Source organism: Zeus faber, assembly GCF_960531495.2.
Source record: "Zeus faber genome assembly, chromosome: 1".
NCBI lineage: Eukaryota > Metazoa > Chordata > Actinopteri > Zeiformes > Zeidae > Zeus > Zeus faber.
This window is the reverse complement of record NC_137193.1, coordinates 25,186,034-25,203,752: the sequence shown is the minus strand read 5'-3', so window position 1 is coordinate 25,203,752 and position 17,719 is coordinate 25,186,034. Positions and strand designations below refer to the sequence as shown.

The following is a 17,719-nucleotide window of genomic DNA, read 5'->3' as shown; positions in this document are numbered from 1 at the left end:
CTCCACACTTTAGTTTGAGCGGTTGTTGTGTCCCTCTTTTCTCTCGTTATTGACGCGAGCTTATAGCATTGGTGGGAATCTGCCTCACTGTTCACTGGTTGCCACGGTTTCTGATACCGGATGTTCAATTACCTTGAGCCCAGCACCGCTCAGCCGAAGCAGCTGTTCCCCGTCCACATTTTTGGCAGTGAATTCTGGGATGTGGCGTTCCAGGTTGAGGCCCATGAGCCAGCGGGCCACCTGCGGGGAGGTCCAGTCCCTGACGCTGTGGTTCTGATCCTGTTGCTCTTGGGGGCACTGACCCTCGCACAGGATCTAGACGTCGCACGCAAACAGCGGAGAGACAGAGAAGACGATGGGACACCAGGACAGCGCTGGAGAAGTCCCGAAGATGTTCGGGAGGTTTTTCAATTCAAAACACGCATGTGTGGATCTCTACACAAAAATGTAGTAAATACTAAAAAAAAAAAAGAGGAATGGAATCGAAAAGGATCGTGCGTCTTGCCGCCTCAGTCTCACCTCATCATCTATCATATCCAGACTCTGAACATGGCAGCAGCAAAGGACGACAAAATGTAAACGGTTTGTTAGCAGCCAATTCCATTTTCACAAAATGGCTTCCGGTACCTACATTCTGGACAAGCTTATCTGCGTACCTCGTCTGAGGAGAGCGCCAGCGAGCGTCCCGCCATCTTGGCCTCGCTCAGCAAGCCGCTGATCTCCACGGAGCTGGTGCTGCTGACGCTCAGGTCGTCGCTTAGAGCCGGACCCTGCCAAGCACAATGTCAAGAGTGATTCCGTGTCGTTCTCCTTAAAAGGCTTCTTCCCTGTGGGGCGGTAATCATCGCGAGAGACATTTCCTTGCGCACAGTTAGTGATTTTAATGTTCTGTAAGTCACCACAGACGGCTGAGAGAGAGAAAGAAGAGTTAAGAGTGTGAATCACAAAATGCCAGAATAATGTATTATTTAAAGCTCAAAAGGTTGAGTACATTTTCAATCTATTTAATCTGGGGTGAAATTAAATGCTGTGGTGTTTAACGTGTAAAAAGATGTTACGTGTTTAGGCCTCAAAGCCAAGTCAAACAAGCCAAACAGCCTAACACCACGTTGGTACTAGAGTGACCTTGGTGACCAGAGTGACCATCCATCCCTCACCCACACTCCTCCACCACCGCGTTCCAAATTACTATGCAAATTGGTGTCATAAAAGTGTCATAAACATTAAATTTTTTGTTTTTCAATTAAACTCATGGATGGTATTGTGTCTCAGGGCTCTTTGGATCATTGAAATCAATCTCAGACACCTGTGATAATTAGTTTTCCAGGTGAGCCCAATAAAAGGAAAACTACTTAAGAAGTAAGTTCCACATTATTAAGCAGCCACAGCTTTCAAGCAATATGGGAAAGAAAAAGGATCTCTCTGCTCCCGAAAAGTGTCAAATAGTGCAATGCCTCGGACAAGGTATGAAAACATTCAATATTTCACGAAAACTTAAGCGTGATCATCGTACTGTGAAGAGATTTGTGGCTGATTCAGAGCACAGACGGGTTCGTGCACATAAAGACATAATGAGGAAGGTTTCTGCCAGAATAATTCATTGGATTAAGAGAGCAGCTGCTAAAATGCCATTAAAAAGGAGCAAACAGGTATTTGAAGCTGCTGGTGCCTCTGGAGTCTTGCGAACCTCAAGGTGTAGGATCCTCCAGAGGCTTGCAGTTGTGCATAAACCTACTATTGGGCCACCCCTGACCGACGCTCACAAGCAGAAACAGTTGCAGTGGGCCCAGAAATACATGGAGACTCATTTTCAAACAGTCTTGTTTACTGATGAGTCCCGTGCAACCCTGGATGGTCCAGATGGATGGAGTAGTGGATGGTTGGTGGGTGGCCACCGTGTCCCAACAGGGCTGCAACGTCAGCAAGGAGGTGGCGGAGTCATGTTTTGGGCCGGAATCATGGGGAGAGAGCTGCTGGGTCCCTTTAGGGTCCCTGAAGGTGTGAAAATGACCTCGGCAAAGTATAAAGAGTTTCAAACTGACCACTTTCTTCCATGGTACAAAAAGAACCGTGCCTTCTGTAGCAAAATCATCTTCATGCCTGACAATGCACCATCTCATGCTGCAAAGAATAGAAACTCATGGTGTGGCCCCCATCCTCCCCTGATCTCCACCCTTTTGAGAACCTTTGGAGCATCCTCAAGCAAAAGATCTCTGAGGGTGGAGGCAGTTGGCATCAAAACAGCGGCTCTGGGAGGCTGTTCTAACATCCTGCAAAGAAATTCAAGCAGAAACTCTCCAAAAACTCACAAGTTCAATGGATGCAAGAATTGTGAAGGTGATATCGAAGAAGGGTCCTATGTTAACATGTAACTTGGCCTGTTAAGATGTTTTTGATTGAAATAGGTTTTGATTTCAGTAAATATGACCTAATGCTGCAAATCAACAACTGACCATTTTCAGTTCTTTACAACCTATAAAATGTTTTGAAACTCTGTTGTGCATAATAATTTGGAACAGTGCATTTTGAGTTTTTTAATTTTGAAAAAAAATACTGTGATCTTTGGGAGGTTTGTTCAAAACATTCCAATTATACCCTCACGGTTGATGACTTGAAAATTATACTGACTGTCATTTGCATGGACCATTTAGGAAGATCAGAGAAAAATATCATTTGCATAATAATTTGGAACCGGTGTATATACTGCGTAAAATACTGTAAAGATGAATGAATAGTATTATACAATAATATACAGGATCTGATGTTAATCAGGTGGGAATCAGTTGAAAAGCAGCCTCTTCTGTTATGGCTGTGGGTATTCAGAGCCAACACACATTTGTTATTTTGTTATCATTGCACATAACAGAGGAAATGTGATGTCATCACATGATACTGCTATGATTAGTCTCTTATTTATCAGTAAAGTCTCGATCAAATCAAATCTTGACAGCTTTGTTAGGTTGCCAGATTTCCTCAAATTACAGTAATTACGTAACACAATCTTGCATTCCTCATGGTTTTGATTACGGTGAATTGAATTGGTTAGTGAACCACGGTCATCTTCTCAAAGCACCAATTCATTGGCCTTCATGATTGATTTATTTGTATGATCCAACGAGGCAAAAAAAAAAACAATACCAAGTAATACGAATAGGAGAAGAAGTGTGGCCATGTGAGAGAGTTCTGTGAAACACAAACCGGCAAAATGTATGTCAATTAATATCAATCATAATGATGATAATAAAGGTAATAATATATATTTTTTCATTTTCAATGACTTTCATGCAAAACAAATATAACTAATAATTTTCAATGTGATCTTTATTAATTAAAATAATATAATATAATCTAAGTCTCATTCTCTATTACTTATATCACTTATAGCATATCTATTATATACTGTATAAACAGTACAGTACATACAAACACACATATATATATTATTCATCTCATTATCACATACTATTTGTGTACTATAAGCATCTATTTCCAACCATGCTGGATTTCCCTGGCATAAATGAGGTCGTAAAACTGATTCTGGGACATTTCTATTACATTACGAATTGAATAACAAAACCTGGGGGAATATCACAGGTTTTCAATTAACGCATTTTGTTCAAGCACTTCAGCACAAACGAGGCTATTTTCAAGGTTGAACACTTTGAAAATACTTCAATTTCTGAAGACAAAAAGCACTTCGAGCACCTAAAGGACCTGCTAAGAACCCTGCTAAAAATACTAATTATTATAATTATAATTATAATAACAATATAATTCATAATAATTATATAATAATTATTATAATTATAATTATAATAATAACGTACACAGAAAACAAATGTATTAATCCTGTTAGTAGATTTTTTTGTTACTTCTTTTTTAGTACCCAATTACTGCGTGAGTTAACTCTGGGTGGACATTTTGTACGGTTTCATAAAACACCGTCCATCCCACAGGACACTTTTAGGCCGCGGCTCGGGCCAGAACATTCCACCAAGTCGCAATTAAACCAGTGACCTCAAGTACCTTTGCCTGGAGTTTCTCTGGACTGTCCTCGGCTGATGGCTCAGTGGAGCTGAGGGGGAGAGAGAGAGAGAGAGAGAGAGAGAGAGAGAGGGAGAGAGAGAGAGAGAGAGAGAGAGAGAGAGAGAGAGAGAGAGAGAGAGTTTAGAAGGTTAATGGAGAAAATTACATAGCAGACACAGCTTGTACATCATTCCCTGATCTCATGGGCACTGCTGACTTGGGTGTATTTCTAACGCCGTAAAACAGTGAGAGTGCGTGTTTGTCTTTGTGTGTGTGTGTGTGTGTGTGTGTGTAACTGAGGCACACACATGCACACACACGCATGCACGCACGCAGGCGCACACACACACACACACACGTGTAAGTACTCTGGTCAGCAGTACTTTAATAAACTCCTTGTCATGACTTCTCAACTAATAACCACCCCCATTGTACATGCACACGCACACACACACACACACACACACACACACACACACACACACACACTATAAACAGGTAGCTCCGTGTATTACTTTAATTTTCTTGTTTTTGCTTTTGTCGTACTTGTTTTCCTGTTTTTTTATCCTGATTTCTTTGACCACAGATCAGCCCTTCCAAATGGCAGCGACAACTGCTCCTCTCCAAAATGTTACAGTGCTTTTGGACAAATACACTTGGATTTTTTTGTGACACACACACACATGCAAACAAAAACCTTCATTCAGATCGACAAGATTGATTTATTTCTGGAGTGGCGAAACTTAAATTCATTTACCTATTTCCCGGCGAGGCCCGCGGGTCCTTGTCCTTCACCCTGTGCTGCCTGAATGGGGACCTTAAAAGAAAGAGGAGGAGAAAATGCAGAAGAATATAAAAACCAGGACTCTGGATGCACACTGGGATTATAAAAGGGCTGTTCAGCATTTTCAGGTTTCCGAAGTTTTGGTCCGTGTTTATTTCTGAATATTTTGGGGAGTTTGGGGGGGATTCATTCCCGTGTGAATTCTGTTTTTGGCTTCACTGTTCCTGCCTTTCTTACTGGTGACTTTGTTTGTTTTGTTGTAGGAACCATGTAACAACAAATTACATAAAAGCGTTTTACATTTTGTAATAACTTGCCAAAATGCAATACATTTAGCCTTTGTTATGTAATAGCACCTTCATTTTTAATAAACATAGAGAATGCAAAAAGTAATAAGTAATAAAATAACATTTTACATAATGTGGTGGTTATTTTGCATTGTGGGGGTTACAACCTTTCATGATGAATATGTAATAATTCATCACATAATGTAATAACCCACAAAAAGTACTGTGACACTTTGGTACTTAAATTGGAAACCCTTGCAATGCGGAATAATCACCACATTATGTAATAAGTTACCACAAAATGCGGGTGTTTTATATAATTAAGGTCAGATATATTATATTTTGGCAATTCATTAAAAAATGCATTGTTATTATGTAACACAGTGTAACAAACCACTAAAAGTCTCAAAACAGCTTGTGGAGAAAGAGGAGGAGTTACGTCGGAGTTGAAAAATGACTTTGGTAAAGAATGAAAAAAGGGATTATTACGGATCACCATTACAACCCCTTGTTACTAAATATTTAATAAGGAAAATGAAAATGCCTTCCTAGTCATACCCGGGGTCCAGCGCCTGTCTGCTGAGGCTCTCCTTGGGGCTGAGAGATGGACTGGACACGGCAGGAGACTGACAACCTGAGGACCCAAAACACCCTCCGTCTTACACTTCTCTGGAAACACAGTACACTCCCAATTTGTTCATATTTAGAATTCAGAATCAGAGTTGGGTTCAATCAATGTCATGACCATTTTAAACATGCTATAAACTTTGTCTCAGTAGCTAACACTACTTAACCCAGTGGTTATCAACATAGGGTCCAGGGACCCCCTAGAAATCCTTTGAGAGGTTCCAGGGGGTCCCCAACAAAATGATTCCCCATTAGAGAATATACAATAATGACCAACAAGGATTCAATGTTTGGATCCTAGTTTCATCTCTGTAACTATAGTCGAGACAGGTACGGAAGTTTGGACTAAATCATATTCAACAATAAAAACCTTCTCCAATCGAGGTCCCAGAGACAACTCGTATTGAATTGGGATCCATGGCCTAATGGGTATCAAATCGAGTGTGCTTGATATGAAAAATGTTGAGGATGACTATACTGACTGCTTTCATTGCCCCCTGCGGCAGCCTCCGGGAGCAGGGCCCGTTTTGGGGAGCCCTCTGCGCTGCCCAGGCCCCTGAGGGCCCCCACCGACCCCCCATCACAGGACGCCGCGCTGCGCACTGAACCGCTCCGGCTGTGGGCGGGACTCGGCAGGCCCTCAAACACCTGAGGACGGAAAGACAGGTAGACGAGGAAGATAAGGGGTTTGGAAAAGAGACAAAAGGGGAAGAATACATTTAACAGGGTTCATTCTGGCAATATATATATATATATACAGTATATATACTCACCGGCCACTTTATTAGGTACACCTGTTCAATTGCTTGTTAACACAAATATCTAATCAGCCAATCACATGGCAGCAACTCATTGCATTTAGGCATGTAGACATGGTGAGGATGACTTGCTGAAGTTCAAACCGAGCATCAGAATGGGGAAGAAAGGGGATTTAAGTGACTTTGAACGTGGCATGATTGTTGGTGCCAGACGGGCTGGTCTGAGTATTTCAGAAACTGCTGACCTACTGGGATTTTCACGCACAACCATCTCTAGGGTTTACAGAGAGTGGTCCGAAAAAGAGAAAATATCCAGTGAGCGGCAGTTGTGTGGATGAAAATGCCTTGTTGATGTCTGAGGTCAGAGGAGAATGGGCAGACTGGTTCGAGAGGAAAGAAAGGCGACAGTAACTCATATAACCAACCAAGGTATGGTATATACCATCTCTGAACGCACAACACGTCCAATCTTGAAGCAGATGGGCTACAGCAGCTGAAGACCACATCGGGTGCCACTCCTGTCAGCTAAGAACAGGAAACTGAGGCTACAATTCGCACAGGCTCACCAAAAATGGACAATTTCAGCTGCGACATTCAGATGGTAGGGTCTTTGGGGAATTTGGCGTAAACAACATGAAAGCATGGATCCATCCTGCCTTGTATCAAGGGTTCAGGCTGGTGGTGGTGGTGTAATGGTGTGGTGGATATTTTCTTGGCACACTTTAGGCCCCTTAGTACCAACTGAACATGGTTTAAACGCCACAGCATACCTGAGTATTGTTGCTGACCATGTCCATCCCTTTATGAGCACAGTGTAGCCATCTTCTGATGGCTACTTCCAGCAGGATAATGCACCATGTCACAAAGCTCAAATCATCTCAAACTGGTTTTTTGAACATGACAATGAGTTCACTGTACCCCAATGGCCTCCACAGTCCCCACATCTCAATCCAATAGACCCCCTTTGGGATGTGGTGGAGCGGGAGATTGGCATCATGGATGTGCAGCCGACAAATCTGCAGCAACTGCATGATGCTATCGTGTCCATAGGGACCACAATCTCTAAGGAATGTTTCCAACACCTTGTTGAATCTATGCCACTAAGAATTAAGGCAGTTCTGAAGGCAAAAGGGGGTCCAACCCGGTACTAGCAAGGTGTACCTAATAAAGTGGCTGGTGAGTGTATATCCATAATAATTATTCATCTAAATGTCATCCACTGTAAAGTGTGTATTTCCACTCCAACCATGCTAAAACGATGCCGGGAAAGCGATTCTGGCAGATTTATTATTACGTTACGATTTGAATATAAAATCAAGGGGGAATATCACAGGTTTTCAATGATGGTGTGCTTTTCAAGGACTTTTGAAGCGCTTCAGCAGATGAAGGGTTTTTTTCAAGGTATTCCGGTACTTTCATTTCTGATGACGAATTCAAGCACCTCAAGGACCTGGTGAAACGAGATTTGCCTCATACAAAGACAGAAAAGTTGTAGAACAAAATAGGTGAAAGGAATCCAGACCCAGAGGAGGAGACCCAGAGCGAGATAAAGATTTATTCAATTGATTTTGATTTCATTCATCAAAACAATGGCTCCACTGCTCTGACTCCCCCCCCCCCCCCCCTTAAATTGCAGGGGGATAAAACTCAAGCCTTTCATTCTTTTCCAGATACTTTTGGGAAGCTCATAGCTTTGCCCGTCACGATCCACCGGCTCAGGCTTTTTTTTTCCGGGGTGGGCCTACGGTGTTTATGGCGGACCCACGCCACTTCCATACAGAGGGAAGCTCCGCTATCAATACGCCGCCAGAGACAACAGCTTCTATCAGCACCACCGGCTCTGATAGCATAGCGCATTAACACCGCGATCCATCCATTCATTATGAGAGGAAACCGGATGAAACACACATACACGCACACATACATACATATGCGAGAATTATGTAAAAAACAAAGGAATCAAAAGTAATGACCTCCTCAACTCGCCAAAAGATTTTTACTGAGATGAATAAAATAGTAGAGTGGGTTCGATTGGAGTCAAGTGCTTCAGATAGAGTGTGTCTGTGTGTGTGTGTGTGTGTGTGTGTGTGTGCGTGCGTGTGTGTGTGTGTGTGTGTGTGTGTGTGTGTGTGTGTGTGTGTGTGTGTGTGTGTGTGTGTGTGTGACCGACCTCTCCCTCTGTAGAGATAATGCTCTCCTGAGTTAGTCCTCTATAGCTCTTCTTTTGGCTGGGGGAGTGGGAAGGGGTCTCCATCAAGTCTGGAATAACACACACACACACATCACGCATGCACGCACGCACGCACACACACACACATGCACAGACACACACACACACACACACACACACACACACAAACATACACACACACACATAAATACAAAACAACATTTTAAAAAGGAATGAGAAATGTGCTTTGACTGCAATGTTCTTCAATTTGATCTTTGGCAAATATCTTTAAGCTGAGGAAATGAAATAACCTCTCTATCTGAACGTCTACAACTCCAAGGTCCAGAAAGACTCCCAGAAGTGATGTCACTAATTAAAAATAGTTGTTATCTCTCTCTGGAGAGACACTCGGGCTAAATAACCTCCATCATGAAATGATCAGACCTCCGCCGAAACCCGCAATATTTCTCTAGTGATTGCAGGCCGGTTCAGACTTGGCTAAATAAACCGAGGGACTGCTTCCTGACGACGCGAGGAAAAATAACGACGTGAGGAAAAATGAGATGTAGGCGGTCAGATGTGTGGAGCGGGCGTCAGACGTGGCAGCTTCTGTGTGGGAGGAAAGTTAGTGGAAGTGAGAGCATCTGAAAAACAATGTACATCCCAACGGAGTGAGAGTGTGATGTCTGCGTTGTGTGTGTAGGTGTGTGTTAAGTGTGTGTGTGTGTGTGTGTGTGTGTGTGTGTGTGTGTGTGTGTGCGTGCGGAGCTGATATTCCACTATCAAATAATTAACGGTCACATCAGTGTCCCATATGAAGGCCAGACAGCAGAGAAGTGAAGCGATAAAGATCCAAATTCAAGATATATAATATCGTGCTCAGTTTACCTTGACATCAGTTCAACATCAAGAAAGGTGAGCAGGAATCCAGGAAGATGGAATGTTTTAAGGCTTTTTTATTCACTTAGCTATCGGAAATCTTTGTTTAAACTGAGACAGCTCAACCTCATCAAAAGTCGGCAAAGATATCCCCCCAAAAAGCCAATTTAACCATAGAAATACATGTAAAATCCATGTAGACATAACAATAATTTCACATTAATATAACAAAAAAAATGATTGGGATGAATTTGCCCTCGAAATACGGGACGCTTGGGAAAGGAATAGAAACAGAAAGTAAATTCAGGTGACCCTAACCCTCCTGAATCTCTCCCCGGGGGTTGATAAAATGCCATCTTATCTTATCAGAAACATACGGCCACTGCCACTAATAACTGCAGACATGCTGTTTGTATCATCTCTCTCTCTCTCTCTCTCTCTCTCTCTCTCTCTCTCTCTCTCTCTCTCTCCTGTGCTGCACTCTCCAATAAAGTGGAAATGCCAGAACGATTATCCTCAAAAAGAAACAACGGACCTCTGGCCTGAGCGGGCGCGGCGGTGGCAGCGGCCCTGGCCGGGCTGGGCTGCTGGACGCCGCCTCCGCCGCTGCCGCTGTTGTTGTTGTTGTTGACCTGGATGTCACTCTGCTTCATCAGCTGCATCAGCTCCGACTCCAGCGTGGCGATCTGGACGGATGGGACAGGAGAGCTTGAGTGTGTGTGTGTGTGTGTGTGTGTGTGTGTGTGTGTGTGTGTGGGGCGGGTGGTGTTGAACTGTTCAACTTCCACTTCTACTGTTTGCTGTGTTTTACTTGTGTTTCTAAGTATTCTTTTTAGGTCTTAATTGTCCCTCAAGGGGAAATTTAGTTCTACATTATTACCGCACAGGAAAATAGTGGAGGAAAACATGGGCGGCTGCACAATTGCCTACGACAAAAGAAGTAGACGCAGGCCTGTTTTAAATCCACGAACCTGCTCGGTTCGGCTATTTTCCAACCCAGGCCTTATTAAAATGTTGGTTCTCATCATTTATAACTGTTCATAGCGCGACCTCGCTGGGCGCTTTATAATTGAGACACGAGAAGCTTCTCACTGTGCTAAAATGCAGTCCAGCGTTGCGTTGGCTACAGTGGGTTGCCAAATTCCTGTTTCTAGTCTCTTAGCCAAAGTAACTGATTTGCGGCAGGGTAAACGGGTTCATAAAAGCCTAAAAAACCTGATAAAATGCAGTGTTTGCGACAATTTCATCTCTCAATATAAGATACAGTATAAACAATGTCTGACTATATTGTGAGCTTCCCACTTTTTTAAGGCCTACATTTTTGCCACATTAGATTGCATTCAAGCATAGTGGTAACCTGCAGCAGAGTGGTAAGTTTCTCAAGGCAAGTTTCCAGAGAAGGGTGGAGACGAGGACAGCAGTGTATTCAGAGAAGGGTGGAGTAGAGAATAGCAGTGTATTCACAGAAGGGTGGAGAAGAGGATAGCAGTGTATTCAGAGAAGGGTGGAGACGAGGATCCAGCCGCTCACCCGGACTTGCAGGCCTTGGATCTCAGCCAGGTGGGCTTTCTCCGCCTCCTCCAGCCTGCTCCTCTCCGCCTCCTCCTTGTGGACGAACTCCACCTCTCTGAGGAGCAGGGGAGGGAGGGAAGGAGAGAGGGGGAGCGTTAGTGTGCTGAATCGCTGTGTGTGTGTGTGCGTGTGTGTGTGTGTGTGTGTGTGTGTGTGTGTGTGTGCGCGCGCGCGTGTGTGTGTGTTCTGACTCTGCCTCTTCGCTGGCGGAGCGAGGGAAGCCATGGCACTTTCAAACTGTCACTTTCTCTCACTTCACGCTGCCCCTGGTGCTCATACTGGACACAACGAGCACGCACGCTCACTCCCGACATACACACCCACAGACACAGACACAGACACACACACACACACACACACACACACACACATTCAGGCCCAAGTTAGAATAATAAACACGGGCTCCCTCATTATGACACGTTGTCTCTCGTGTCCTCTGGGACGCCACTGCCTCCCTCTGTGTGGACCCAACCCGGCTAACTCCTCCACTAAGCATTGGCATTGGAGGGCTCGTTTCCGCGGCGCTGCCCGAGAACTGCTCAGCCAATTAGAGGCGATCAGAGCGGAGTTGAGCCGGAGAGGTTGTGATGGTGCTGACCAAAGAGATCAGCGCATCGGAGGAGAGGAGAGGCCGAGCAAGCGAGTACGGAGCAGACACTGCGGCAAGAAAGGGGATTTCTTCTGGCTCCACAGAATGGATGGTTTGGAGCAAGTGGTTCTCAAGGTGGGGTCAGGGGACCCTCCACCCCAGGGGTGATCGAGAGGTTCCAGGGGGTCCACAGCAAAATGATTAATAGTTGGACATCACTGTTATTTCATTTACAAGATTTTACAGTAGCACCATCAGAGGATGCACGATCACAGTTGTTTTGATAACAGTTTCACTGTCAACTAATTTACTGGCTATCGTATAGACAGGTGTGGAAATTTGGACTAAATCATATCAGACCAAAAACATTTGGATTCCAGAGACAAATCGAATAGGGGTCCATGGCCTGATGTATATATAATTAAGGGTCCTTGACAGCATGATCACTAGTTTTCTCATTTGGATCACAATTCATTCTCATGTAGTCATTCATCTCTTAATGAGTTTCAGTAGCCTTACGCCACCAAGACCAAGACCTTTGTGGACCTGCCCTCATATGGATCTATTCCACGGTATAACTTTTCATCGGTGTCATGGGTGACTGCCGGTATCAGACTGATTTATGGACAGTCTCTTCCCCATCAGGTGCAGTGGTCAGCTTTGTGTTTCAGAACATCAGCAATGTTGACTTGATGAAGAGGAACTTGACTCATTTATATCAATGAAACGGATATGGATAAATGAAATCAGATGAAATGTTTATATTGATAATAGGACCTCACACTGTACATATCAAATTTAAGGCTATTTAATGACATGTAAGGTCTAATATTAATAAAACTGACCTGCAGACACAATGGTTTTGGCTAAATTTGGACCAACCGAGAAACCTAAAAATTCAAATATTCACCCTCCTCCTTTCGGACTAAATGATGAGTCAAAACGAAGAGGGTGTGAACTGACTTCTGCTGGAAGTCCTTGATGAGCTTCTTGGCCTTGTTGTACTTCTTCTCCAGCGCCTGGTACTGGGCCTGCGCCTCCTTCAGGTGCTCGTTGACCGTGTGGCAGAGCGTCTGTGCCTCGATCCAGTAGCTCTCCAGCTTCAGCATCCTCTCCTTGTTCTCCTCGATGCTGGCCTTCAGCTGGCTCTTCTCCTTCTCCCAGCGCTGCTTCTCCCTCTCCACCGAGGCCAGCTGGGTGGAGGCAAACAGGTGGAAGGCTGGCACTTTGTGCGACACGAGTCTCGCAACGCTACATGCAAGCGCGCCGTCAACATACTTTAATGCGGCCACTAGGACAGTGGTATTGAAACTTTAATCGTCTCCCTAGGATTTAAAGACGCCCATCCTCCCAAAAAGCACAAATAAAAATGTGTCATATGCAAACTAACTTTGTTTATAGTGAACCAGGTCGAGAGGTCCCTTTCAGTTTTGGCTTTTATTGCCTATTCACACAGCCTCACTGGGGCAGAAAGGTGCACAACTAATGAAAAAAAAAATTGGGATGAAAATGTGATCATTCAAAATGAATAAACTATAATCCTATTTGATTTATAAACTTAAAAATAAACATATTTCATGAAAGGTAATTAGTCACAGTTTGAATACCACTGCACTAGAACCTGATTCAACATGACTTGTGCACCATTTGAAAGTTATGACTATGGAAACCTTGATGAGTTAAGATATCTCAAACTCTTTCCTCATAAAATACTAAAGCTTGAGGAGCTTTTCGTTTCATCAAACACTGACTCACGCTTTGAAGTTATCGTACAGTCATGATTTTGTTTTGCTCCAAAACCAATATACAGCAATTTAGAAAAATAAAGGGCAATAAAAAAGGAGGATAGGAAACAACAGGAAATTCCCAGGTGCCACTGAAGTGAAAACCTTCAGTGTGAGTTCGGAGACTTTCCCTCCACAAAGTGGATTCGTCCTCCACCTTTAAAAAGCTTTTCAGCTGCTGCTCCTCTAATGCGTTGGAGCACATCCACTGTGAGTCCATTCATTTAAGAATTCATCAAATTGGGCCGTTAGATCTGACAGAGCACGTCACCCTACGTCGTTAAAGAAGGTACGGCTGCTCGTGCACGTGTAGTGGGCACGCACCCAGGCACGCACACACGCGCCCACAAACTTGACTACTTGATTTTCTTGCCTACTTGGGAGAAACTTGCAAAGAGCGACCTGCTGAAAAATACATATCACACATTTTATATAACACACACCTGTAAAATCCCATAAATTACACTGAAAGAAACAAGTAATCATTGGATAAACTAAAAAAATAAAACGGCTTCCATTTCTCAAACTTGTATTTTGTGCATTTTCTCAACTTGAAATGGAGAAATTAAGGTCTGCATTTCAAGTTGCGACAACCTAAAAAAATATATAGGTTTCGGAAACTGAAGCAGCTTTGATGATATTTTTTGAATCCATCAATCATTCCCACACCGGCAAAATCTTGAAAACCCAGAAACTTTTCCGAGGTCCCGATTCCGGAGTTTCCCAAAACCCCGACGCGACGCGAATCACGACTTCTTATCATTAGTTTTGATGAGGTGGCGTGATGGCCTTACCCTTACCTTGTTTTTCAGCTTCTGGATTTCGGCCTCTGTGACCGTGTGTTTGATCTGCAGCTGTGGGAGGAGAGGAGGAGAAGATAAGATAAGGGGAGAGAGAGAGAGAGAGAGAGAGACCGAGAGAGAGAGAGAGAGTGCGAGAGAGAGAGAGAATGGAGACAGGGCGGTCAGATGATCAGACGCATGGCCGCGCAGGCTCACTGCCGTGGATACAGTGAGAGGAACGGAGCGAGTCGACCCCGCACTGCCTGACAGCGGCGCACAGGACTGACACTAACTCTCCCAGGGCCGGGAGGGAATATAAGGAATATATAAAATGATACATTTATACTGTATATGGCTGTCAAACATTTTTCTAAGTCAATATTTCACATTTTTCAATGATCCCGGATCCCTTACACATAATTGTGCCTCATTAACACCCGACACAGACACAGAGGGTTAAAGCTAATATTTTTTTAAACATTCCAAAATAATAACTATCATAAAACAATCCTTTTAAAGCTATTAAAATAAATATATATATATACAGTATAGTAAAAATATACAGTATATATTTTGGAACTGCTTGACAGGCAACCAACGCCCAACAGTCCGTGGGCCCCTGTTTGGGAAACACCAGTCTGTTAGGAAGGCAATGATGGCAGAGAGAGAGAGAGAGAGAGAAAGAGAGAGAGAGAGAGAGAGAGAGAGAGAGAGAGAGAGAGAGGGCGGAAAGAAGCCCTGGTCGCTGTGAGGGAGATCTGCCCTTGAAGCGACTCCTCATCCAGAGTGAAAATAGACACGGGAAAGTGGAAGGAAGACTAGCCTGGTGGTGTTTTCTCAGTCAAAACCTGAAATGTTAAAATCCATGACAAATGAAATGCTAAAAATCTATGTCAACCCAAAATATCCCATGACATGGCAGCAGGATCCAAATCGGGGCACACGGTTGACGGGACACTGACCGTGGAGGCGTTTCCCCTCCCCAAACAAACCGGCGTGGTGCGGGGCCCTCATGTCCCTCCTCGAGTTCAAAGACAAAAAGGCAGTTTCTGCATCGTTCTTTGAAAGGGAAAGAGGGAATGAAGACAACGAGAGATAGAGGGCACCGGCAGAGAGAGCGGAGGGGTCTCGAGATGAGGGATGGCGTTGCTGTTCCCCGCTTGTTACATTAGTCAGGCGAGTGGCGCGGCCACCACGCCCGTCGGGAGGCAGGCTGAATCGCCACGGAGCCGGAGCCAGAGCCAGAGCGCTCCATCTATAACACCAGCTGCTCAGCTGTCTGAGGATAGTAAAACAAGCTAACGCCGAGGAAGAAAATAATATTGCCGGTATGGTTTTGTCCTCTTCCTAACTGGTGGAACCGTAGCGCCACAAGCTGGCTGGAAACTGGAGACATTGGATGAAATAAAAATAAAAATAACAACTTAAATGAGCAAAAACGTATACATTTTGGGCGAAGAGGATTTGAAGAGCATGAGGAAGATTTGCTTAAATTTGTAAAAAACCTATATGTTTGAGGTGTTGAGAAGCACATTCTTTAAGCCGAGGAAACCTAAGAGTGTGATTTCAACCCCACACCAGAGGGTTTTCACAAATCTTACACTGGTGTACGTATGCAGCCCCTACGCCTCATCCAGATTCGGTCTTAGCGAATTTAAGATTATTACAGAAAGTAAAGCCTAGACTGAGCCGTGTATCGCGGAGGAATTCAATTCCAATATGTAAGAACGTTAAATCGTTGGATTAAAAAAATGGTAAACCAGGGGCAGTGGGGAAGGAGAGAAAGAAAGACGCTCACGACTAAGGATGGAATTTCATTAAAAAAGTGTCGACTCACCTCCCGGAACTTCTGGTAGAGTTTGCTGGCGTCCATCTCGGAGGGGGACAGGATGTCCTCCGTCTCGGGCAGATCGAACACCTCGATGCTCTTGTCCCCTCCCGCCTCTGCCGGCCCAGCATCCTCCTCGTCCGTGGCGTACTCCCCAGTCTGCTTTGGAAGGGAACAAAAAAAAACACATTTAAAGTAAGATGTCGTCAATGCACCGTCACTGAATGCCAGATAGACGGGACAACCACCCAGGGAAGGTCGTGAATAGAGGGTAGATGGAGATGTGTGGATGTACTTGCTGGTCATTAGCATTAACCTGTACGGGGAGACTAAACTGGCTGTTCCTATTATTCAAAAAAGAATAGAACCACACAGTATAATACTTTTGATGATGACGTCTGGACTGGAGGCAGTCTTTGTGTGTAGTGGGCCATTCTTCATTTCTCCTTTCTACAAATGTGAACTCCTACATCGGCGCTGAGTTGGCGCGAGGCAGTTGTTAAGAGGTGTCTGCTGCATGCCAACACCTAGCGGCTGTGTTCATTATCACCAGCGTGTGTTTCACTATCACATTCTCCCATCTCCATCACATCTAATGTCACATTTCTTCTTTTTTAGAGTTCTCAGGCCGGTCTTCCTCCATCACCTCCCCGGCCACGCAGCGGTGCTGAGGCCAGACTTTGTCTGCACGGCCGCCGGAGACGTCCATTTTCAGAACAGGCTTTCCTGTTGCCAGGATACCGGCATCCCACATCTTAGACTAAAACACCAAGATCCAATTTCCCCAAGGCTCGGCTGACCATTGTTTACATGGGAGGGGCCAGAAAAACACACATTTGCATATGATATGTGACCCACCGCACACTTTCGTGTCATTTGGCATCATTTGAAGGTGGAGAATCGGAGCTTCCAAACAAGGTGTCAATTGTGCAAATCAAGCAAATATTTTAAAAGCTATGACTTGTTAATGACAAGGTTGTGGTAAACTGTGATTCTGAGATAATCACCTCCAAAGTTTTACCCACGCTTGGCTACATTCAGCCAGCTCCCAGAATGCAAATGGGGTTGCCGGACAAACAAAGCCTCATGGCTACTCAGATTAAGGTCCGCGATATGATTTAGATCTTCCTCTACCCGCTTCTCCTCCTCCATAACAACACAGGGAAATGAAACTTTTCACAGACAAGTGAAACCGGATCCTCGCCTTGTTTACGGAAGGGACGTCAGTTAGGTCAGCAATTCTTACTCGATGATACACGTTGGTACACGCCCCATCCACAACGTTGTCTCCGTGTGTTTGTAAAAGTAGTACGATTTAAAGGTTGAACTCTATCAAAACGGTTTCACATTGTGACTTCACAACACATGGAATATGGATGAATGATCATCACCTGGTTCCTCGATTTAAAGGAAACGATTGATCGGCGTTCATCAGCGCTATTCAGCGTCTCGGTAAGTGAACTGCATTTCCCCATGTAATCTAACGGGAATATTTAACTCCACGGTTTAGCATTTTTCTACTTTTTATAAATCAAACTCGGTTTTGAAAATACGTTGAGAGATAAAAAAAAAACCACAAAGGAACACGAATCTGGAAAAATCAAATTTTCCTTCATGAAAGGTTTTTTTTCCA

General features: G+C 44.1%; 1 protein-coding gene across 1 annotated transcript in view; it reads right to left on the bottom strand.

Annotated features, from left to right (window-relative positions):
* Nucleotides 1-17,719, bottom strand: part of ppp1r9a (protein phosphatase 1, regulatory subunit 9A) — a gene marked incomplete at both ends in the record, with an annotated part of 44,761 nt that overhangs the window by 335 nt on the left and 26,707 nt on the right. The window contains 14 exons of the mRNA XM_080018408.1: nucleotides 133-315; nucleotides 520-543; nucleotides 657-770; nucleotides 3,139-3,183; nucleotides 4,027-4,075; nucleotides 4,784-4,843; nucleotides 5,656-5,731; nucleotides 6,207-6,372; nucleotides 8,653-8,741; nucleotides 10,067-10,217; nucleotides 11,062-11,158; nucleotides 12,656-12,885; nucleotides 14,277-14,330; nucleotides 16,096-16,248. Of these exons, the coding sequence (XP_079874534.1) occupies nucleotides 133-315; nucleotides 520-543; nucleotides 657-770; nucleotides 3,139-3,183; nucleotides 4,027-4,075; nucleotides 4,784-4,843; nucleotides 5,656-5,731; nucleotides 6,207-6,372; nucleotides 8,653-8,741; nucleotides 10,067-10,217; nucleotides 11,062-11,158; nucleotides 12,656-12,885; nucleotides 14,277-14,330; nucleotides 16,096-16,248 (1,491 nt within the window). The remainder of the gene's footprint in view (nucleotides 1-132; nucleotides 316-519; nucleotides 544-656; nucleotides 771-3,138; nucleotides 3,184-4,026; nucleotides 4,076-4,783; nucleotides 4,844-5,655; nucleotides 5,732-6,206; nucleotides 6,373-8,652; nucleotides 8,742-10,066; nucleotides 10,218-11,061; nucleotides 11,159-12,655; nucleotides 12,886-14,276; nucleotides 14,331-16,095; nucleotides 16,249-17,719) is intronic.